Below are 8,724 nucleotides of genomic sequence, written 5' to 3'. Positions count from 1 at the left end.
TTTGTTTGAATATGGCGCTTATCACATGCTGTGTGGTATCGGCGTTTGGTATCGGGGCATTTTAACGAGTACAGGAGGCCAGTATCGGTATCGGTGCATCCCTAATTATCGTGCTAATTTATTTAATTATTTATTTACTTAGTTTCATTGCCGGAAAGTGAACTAACTCCAGCGTAAAGCTAAAAACAGCCTTTTTAATGTGACTGAATTTGTATTTAACATGATAACAATTCAATATAAATATTGTAAGTTACTAATTATAATGCTTATATTTCCTCAGTTATTCAAAAAGCAGCTACAGAAAACGAGCAAAGAACATTTACATTACCAAAGAACATCATCACAAGCTCAGTGTAGCGCGAGTTTATGCACTTTAAAGATCAGTGAAGATATCTACACTGTATGAATAAATCTCTTATACTTACATCGCACGTACATCTGCACTTTGCTGTTTATGATGAAAGAATTTGCGAGTCAGAATTCAGTCAGCGATGACTCATCTGAATGCCTCTGATTGGCCATTGCATTCATAAGCTCAGCATAATCGTGTGTGATTGGTTATAATGCACAACACTGTTAAAACGCGGAAAAATAAATATAATGGAACAAATAAGCCCTAATATTAATTAGATAGTATTACTAACCTGATAATAATAATAATAATAATAATCGGCCACAGGCGATATCTCTGACTATCGTCGATACATGATACTATCGTCTATCGGCACAACCCTACTCTAGAACAGTCATATTGCGCCCACATCGTAGGCTTTGCGATCAGTAAATCACAACGTCTCAAATCACGATTGCGGTTCGATTTCGATTAATCGCACAGCCCTAGTCAACACATAGGCTATGGCTTTTTGGCTAGGTTTAAAGGAAAAGAGCACTTTTAGATAAAGGCAATAATAGATGGCACTCATGGAGGAAGGAAAACAAAGTTCTTTATGAACCGCAGGATTGCTTGTAATAAAGAGTTCAATTCAAAAGGAAAGGCAGTAGAGCTGACTGCTTCTGTCAATGGTAAGTTTGTGATAACGTAAGAAAAGTAGTTTAAATGTTTTGCCACTTGCTTGAGCAACTTAATATATAAATCTAGAAGTAAATACAAAAGTAAAAAGCATTGAATAATGTGTTTCTTATATTTATAGCATTTAAACACATCTATGAAAGATTGTATTACTGTACTGTGTAAATAAATAAAAAAGAATCACAATGCAGAATAAGCACTTTAAGTAACAATGTTTGGATTTGAAATCAAAATAGTGGATAAATGTTGTTTGTAGTAAACAGCCCTGGACTCCTGTGTGAAAGCTGCTTCTGTAACACACACGGAGTATGTGTGAACCTCGCTTAACACTGCCTCACATACAGCTCACGAAATCAGGCTTGTGCTGTGTGTAAGCTATTGTCAAAACAAAAATGCAGTGCATGATCAAATGTTTAGGTGAGATAAATATATCTTTTTGAAAAATGTCTAAGAAAATGATCCTCACAAGAGTCACCTAAGAGGGGAATTCATTTTCAAAAATGATATTCAGGCCCTGAATAAATGTCAAAATCTTGATGGGATCCTCACTATATATAGTTATAAATGATAAAAAGAAGGCTTTGAAAAGACCGGTATCGGTGATCGTATCGGCAGATACTGCTTTCTGTGATCGCCTCAAAAATCCTGATCGGAGCACCCCTAATAAACATAACAATACAAGCCTCTTACACGATGCTCCGGCAAAGCCAACAGTATCGTGAAGGACCCCACCCATCCCTCCCACAGTCTCTTCCAGCTCCTACCATCAGGAAGACGGTACCGGAGCATCAGAGCCCGCTCCGCCAGACTGCTCAACAGCTTTTTCCCCCAGGCTGTGAGAGCCCTGAACTAAAATCACCCCGCCCTCCCCTGAAACCCCACACAACCCCCTACCTCCTGAAACATGGACCATCTCACCAACCTTACCGCATCACAAAAAACTGTCTGAAACAATTCGAAGTGTGCTACAGGGCCTGCACAAACCACCTGTAGAAACACACTCTCCTCTATGCGCACTAGACACTTTTCACACACACTGCTTTGTGTACATAATCCCACAAAAGACTCCGTAATAGGTGTGTTTACATGCTCATGCACTACAAATCATCTGCACTGTTCCCCAGCCAGCTGCTTGACTTACGATGTTTCTCTTTGCACATGTACAGTATTATGTGAAGCATCCGTATAGTCTGTATTTTATTTTTATTATTATTTTTTTTTAATTTATGCATAGGTAAACATTTATATATAGTATATTCATAGTCAAATCTGTCAGTAGGTTAGCTGTGTATAGGTACAGTGTTTATGTGAAGCATCCGTATAGTCTGTATTTTTTTAACTTATGTATAGGTAAACATTTATATATATATATATATAGTATATTTATAATCAAAATCAGTCAGTAGGTTAGTTGTGTATAGGTTTTTACTGTTTTACTTCATTGTTGTATGTCCGTATTTATGTAACACCGTGGTCCTGTGAGGCACGACATTTCGTTCCACTGTACGTCCCCACATGCAGCAGAATGACAATAAAGCTCAACTTGAACTTGAACTTGAACTCTGTTACTATATTGCTTTAAATTGTATTGAAGCTTACCATGCATCATCTTGGAAATAAAGCTTCATGTCTTTACGTCTGAATGCAGTCAGCACTATTTCTCTGAATGATGTTATGATGCCTGCATTTTATGATGTCCTGATTGAGCAACATCTATTTCAGACTCTTCAAAACTATTATTCAAAACTGGTGCTTTATTATCACATTATCATAATATAATGCTTGATTGACTGATGTTAAGAGTGTACATTCAGATATTTAAGAAGCTGTGCTATTTTACAAAGATAAGCTGGTTTGGTGGAATCATATAGTAGTATAATCTACATTGTATATTGTATGTGTGTGTGTGTGTGTGTCTGTGTCTCTCTCTCTCTCTCTGTGTGTGTCTGTGTGTGTGTGTGTAAAATAGTATATCAGTCTGGCGAGTAAACTAAAAAATGTACTAGCCAATGGCGATTATATTGCCAAGGTGTGCGTAGAGGGTTGCAAATACACCTGAATCAACTGATCAGCTCGTTAGAAAAGAGCTCACAGACAAGAGACATTATGTGCACATCTGGTGTCATTAAAGTCAACAGGGTTGCAAAAAGAAAACTGCAGGGTCCCTGAAAATAATCAGATTAAAGGAGAACTGAACGATCTCGGACGCATAGTTTAACCGGCCAACACGGAAGGGAAAAAACGTTTTCCTGCTTCGGACTCGAACCAATGTTTTCATATATCAGCTTAATAATTATAACATTATTACACTGGCCTAGAAAACCCCAACCCAAGAGAAATCCGTACATGCAAGTATTTATGTAACTACATCAGCCTGTGCTGTGCTGCATACAGTGCATGTGTTAGCGTCTCACCAGCCGAATGAAGCCGAATCCTCGGTCTCGGTTGATGAAAACCTCCTTTGCTTCGCCGTATTTGGAAAACATCTTCTTGAAATCGTCCTCCGTCATATCCGACGGGAGATTACCGACAAAGAGTCTGCACCGCTGCGTGAATGTTTTCTCCCCGGGTCTCCGGAAGTTCTTCAGGTTCACGGTCATCTCGTGCGGCTCGGTGTCGGCGGGGCTCCGGTCCCGCGGCGGCGGAGCGGCGGTCTCCGTGACCTCGCTGGGATCCGCTGGAGAGTTCACATTCTGCGGCTGCGGAGATGCAGCGTTAGCGCTGTTGGGATTATTCACCTGCTGGAGGTTACGGCTCGCCATCGCGCTGCAGCCTTAACTATCACTAATAAAACACTGGTTCTGTTTTTAGCTGGCTTTAATTGAAATCCCCGTAATTTACCAATAGAATGGCGTTATTTTCTATTATGTTCTGTCGACTATTATTATAACGCAAGACGCAACGACCCAAAAGAAAAAGCTTGCAGCTCTTCTTCTTCTTCTTTTGAGGTTTTATTGGCGGTTGACAAACAACAAAATGGTGTATTACCGCCACCAACTGGTATGGAGTGTGGACTAGTTATTCTTCTTCTTCTTCTTCTTCTTCTTCTTCTTCTTCTTTGGTGTTTTATTGGCGGTTGGCAAACCAGCTTATAGGTGCATTACCGCCAGCGACTGGACTGGAGTGTGGATCAAGATTATGCAATATATATGATGGGAAAGACGGGAAAGGGCCATACAAAACAAAAAAAACATATATATATATATATATATATATATATATATACACACATATACACACACACATATATTATCTATATTCTATATTCTCTTACTTCATTCACATTCTTTTATAAACCTAATAATATCATCATATATCTTGTTAGCTGATTTCCCCAATAAACCTGACAAAGAAAAGTCATGGTGTTTTACTTTCTTCGGAGTGTGGACTAAAATTACTTCCTTTTTTTTTATATCCTCTCCCATAAATTAGTTATTTTAAGATACTGAAAAATAAAACTATAATATTCATTTCCCGAATTATTTTGTAAAATGTCTTATTTTTGCTACATTTTGCGTTAGAATCCTTCTTTCAGTCTCGTATTTCTGACAGTACAGCATAACATGTTCCACTGTTTCTTCTTGACGTTGTTTTTATGGCTTCTTTTGCTGCCTTATCTGCTATTTCATTTCCTTGGATACCAATATGTGCAGGTACCCATAAGAATACCCCTGTAATGCCCATCATTTGAATTCTGTATAATGTTTGCTTTATTTCAATTAAAATGTCTGGTCTACTTTCCGAGGGACTGTATTTTAAGCTAGCCAATGATGAACTTGATTTCACAGCTCTTATCTCCTCTATCCACTGTATTGCTAATAATAGTGCAATCATGTCCCCTGTATAAACAGATAACTCATCACTGATCCTTTTCCTTGCTGATCAATCTTATTCTGGAACAGTAAACGCTACTGCTACCTTATTGCTTAAACTCTTTGATGCATCTGTGTAGATCTGAACATAGCTGTGGTACTCATTAATATATGTCTGCACATTACATGAATTACACGCCTTATGCTTATTTTTCTTTTCTAACAATGTAAAATGTACTGTAACGTCTGGAAGTAACCAAGGTTTTATTACAGGTAGCGGTACAGTTGGACTAACATTTAACTGATTAACTTTAAGTTCTGTTGCTTTCTGTATCACTTCCATACAAAGCTTTTAATTTTCCTCCTCTCTTTTCCCCAACAGGGCTTTAAAGTATCTAGTGTTGGATGCTCTTGACTATGGCCTTGTAAATTAACCCAGTAATTCACTGATAACTGTATCCTTCTCATTTCTAATGATATTTCCCCCATTTCAACCTGTAGTGCTGTAATTGGTCTAGTTTTTATAGCTCCGATACATAGTCTGATGCTGTATATTGTCTAACTTTCTAAGAGACGTTTCTGCGTCTGATCCGTACACCACACAACCATAATCTAACACAGATCTAATCAACCCACTGTATATGGCCTTTAGTGCCATCCTATCTGCCCCACATTCACTGCCAACTAAACCTCATTATATTTATTACTTTCTTACATTTATCCAATCGCCCAGGCAATTCTTTCATCAAACCACAACCCTAAAAACTTAAAATGTTTCACTCTTTTCAGTTCTGGATTATATAATTTTAGTTTGACCTCACCTCCATTTTTGTTCCTTGTAAAAAACATTATCTTTGTCTTGTCAGCTGAGAATTTAAAACCACATATGACCATTCTTCAACTATTGCAATAGCCTCCTGTAATTTTTTAACAATAAAATCAATGTTCCTTCCCCTTTTCATCAGCAAAGAGCGATAACCCCAGTCCATTATCCAAATCCTCAAATACAGCATTTATCATTATGGAAAACAATAAAGGGCTCACTATATGTCCTTCTCAATCACAAACTTTTCTGGATAACTGTTTCCTATTTTAACTTTTATTGCTCTCCCTAATAAAAAATCCTTGATCCATCTATACATTTGACCTTTGATACCTAACTTCCATAATTTGATTAACAGCTCTTCTCTCCACATCATGTGGTATGCTTTCTCTATGTCAAAGAATACGGCCACTACTCTCTCTATTTATTTGGGCTTTTCTTATTTCGTGTTCTAAACACACAGCTGGAGCCATGGTATTTCTCCCTCTCCTAAAACCACTCTGATATTTGGAGAAATATTTATTATTTTCCACATAATACATTAACCTTTCACTCCTGCATCTCTTCTTCTTCTTGGACGTTTTATGGAGGTTGGCAAACCCACTTTTGGTGCATATACCGCCACCTCCTGGGGATGGAGTGTGGAGCATTGATATTATGGGGAACATTAAATAAATAAATAAATACAACTTTTACATATTCTTTCTTAAATCCTGTTTTTAATTTAACAGTATATTGAAGACTCCTGTATCTTTATTTAACAGATGTTTCAATGAAAACTGTGCTCCTACATTTCTAAGAGCCTCTATTAGTTGTTGTTTTTCAGCCTCATATCCTTTGCATTTTATTAAAAGATTAAAAGACTGTTTCAAGTTGCTCACATTTGACACAACATCCAGATTCATGTTTTCCAATGATATGAAGTGACTGAGGCTGCATTTACACTGCAAGTCTTAATGCACAGATCCGATTTTCTGACCCGTCTGTTTACATTCACTTTAGACACGACTGGTATCTGATATCTGTGTTTACTTAATTCCCGCCCAAAATGATAGTCAATGATCACTTTACACACATTGTAGACCCTCGGGTTTTGAATGGCCGTGCTATTAAAATTATTTACATAATACACGTCAAGTGGCCATTATTATTTGCCAGCATGGACAACAGCTGTCATGGACGTTTTGCAGAACAAAATCTGACTGAACGGATAAATACGGAAAATAACAGTAATTTGTTAGGCTATTTTATCTACAGCTCGTTAAAGGTGGAATTATTTAGTGAAATAAAGTAGCGCCAAGATGATATTTATTTAAATTAATTTGAATGAATTAACGAGAGAGAGAGAGAGAGAGAGAAGCTTGCGAACAAGTGAAAGTCACGTCATTGCTAAGAGATATAATGTAGCTTTAGCGAAGCTGTTGTATTTATAAAATTCACTGGGCAGGGGTTAAAAACCAGCTCCTGAATGTGCAATTTCTTACCTAGCCTACACAAAGTTTCCATCTAAGTAAAATGCGAGCGCATGCACGTCTGGCTAACATGTCGCCCTCGCATTGGGACTCCTGCGGGGATTCGGATAAGTGTGTTTAGATGTAGGTCGGATGTCCAGATATCGGATATGTATCCGATTAAAATCCACATTTGGAAGTGGCTCAGATCGGATGCGAAAATAAAACCATGCCCTCTATTCAATATTCTGTTTCAGCTGGAAATACGTCACTACACTGAAATAAAGTCGGCAGCAACTTCCGGTTCATGTGGACTTTAAGTGCAGAGTGCCCTGCATCTCGTCTCTCTTCTTCTTGTTTTATGGTGGTTGGTATTCAGCTGTTTGGTGCATTACAGCCACCTTCTGTTCTGGAGTGTGGATCAACCAGCAGGTTCACAATCTATAGGATGAGTGGGGGAAAGAGAGAAAAAATGATGCCTTCTTAAGCATCATAGCATATAATAAAGACCAGTGTCTCTTTGAAGGCTAACAGTTCTCTGACCTCCTTCAGTCATACTCAGGGCTGTTTTTAAAGTGAGTTCCTGCACACCAATGCCTTCAGATTAATATCTCTGTGTGTCATGTATTTTCGACAATTTAGAATTACATGCTCCACTGATTCCTCTTCCTGACAATCCTCACACAAACCAGTCTGGTGTTTACCTACCATTTTTAATGTTTTATTTAGTGCACAATGCCTTGACCTTAATACAATTAAATAAAATTTCCTCTCTCCTGTTTTCACTACTTTTTCCCAGATTATGCATTTCACCTCTGCACTTACTGATTCCTATTTGCATGGTTTCCTTCTTTAACACCACCTCATCCACTTTCTCATGTCCCTTCACTCCTTTGTGCGTCGAGACCCATGGAAATGTAACTTGTCATGCCCCTGCAGCCAATACTATGCACACACCGCCATCTGCTGGGATGTTGTGCAAATGCTGCCTTATAGAAATCAGCGCATGAAAAGGTATTTCTTCTTCTTCTTCTTCGTTTTCTTTTTCCTGTACATTAGAATGTGTCCTGTTTTACTGTTTTTCTGAGCAAAAAATAATGGCTATCATACATTTTTACCACGACTTACAGAAGGCACCCACTAAAAATGTAATTCAGTGTAAGAATAGTGCATATAATCTTGTTAGGCAGATTTAGGACCAGAATCAATAGATGTCATTAAAAGACTATTATTTAAAAGACTATCACCTGTGTCTGGCCGAGTTCATTGTTTACCCGTGTATTAAATACACAAGCTTCCTTACTTCTTTGTCTGTCTTTATGTGTGAAGATGTGACAGTTTTCATTACCTGTTGGATTTCTGTTTTGATCCTTACCTGCCTTCCGTTATGATATTTTCTGTTTTTATTTAAATATTAGAATTTTTGTTCAAAGTGCCAATTTTTGGCAAATTGCAATGTGGGTCACTTTGACCGCCAAAACAGTTGTACCCAGTTTTTAAACACAACATTAAGCTCAGATTTGTGGTCAGTTTTATTGTAGTGAGCTTCAGTCTTATGAAAGTTAAGGCCCACTCTAGAACCTCAAATGGATGGTATTGTGTCTGTTT

At 37.8% G+C, this 8,724-nt stretch overlaps 1 protein-coding gene across 2 annotated transcripts in view; it reads right to left on the bottom strand.

Annotated features, from left to right (window-relative positions):
* The window catches only part of pspc1 (paraspeckle component 1), a 32,960-nt gene extending 28,953 nt beyond the window's left edge, over positions 1-4,007 (bottom strand). For both annotated transcript variants that reach the window (XM_016501961.1, XM_016501962.1), the window contains exon 1: positions 3,445-4,007. In XM_016501961.1, the coding sequence (XP_016357447.1) occupies positions 3,445-3,792 (348 nt within the window). In that variant the 5' untranslated portion in view covers positions 3,793-4,007. The remainder of the gene's footprint in view (positions 1-3,444) is intronic.
* Positions 4,008-8,724: the final 4,717 nt, after the last annotated feature.

The sequence above is a fragment of the Sinocyclocheilus anshuiensis genome, unplaced genomic scaffold, assembly GCF_001515605.1.
Source record: "Sinocyclocheilus anshuiensis isolate Anshui unplaced genomic scaffold, SAMN03320099.WGS_v1.1 scaffold326, whole genome shotgun sequence".
Lineage (NCBI taxonomy): Eukaryota > Metazoa > Chordata > Actinopteri > Cypriniformes > Cyprinidae > Sinocyclocheilus > Sinocyclocheilus anshuiensis.
This window is presented reverse-complemented; position numbering and strand designations above follow the sequence as displayed.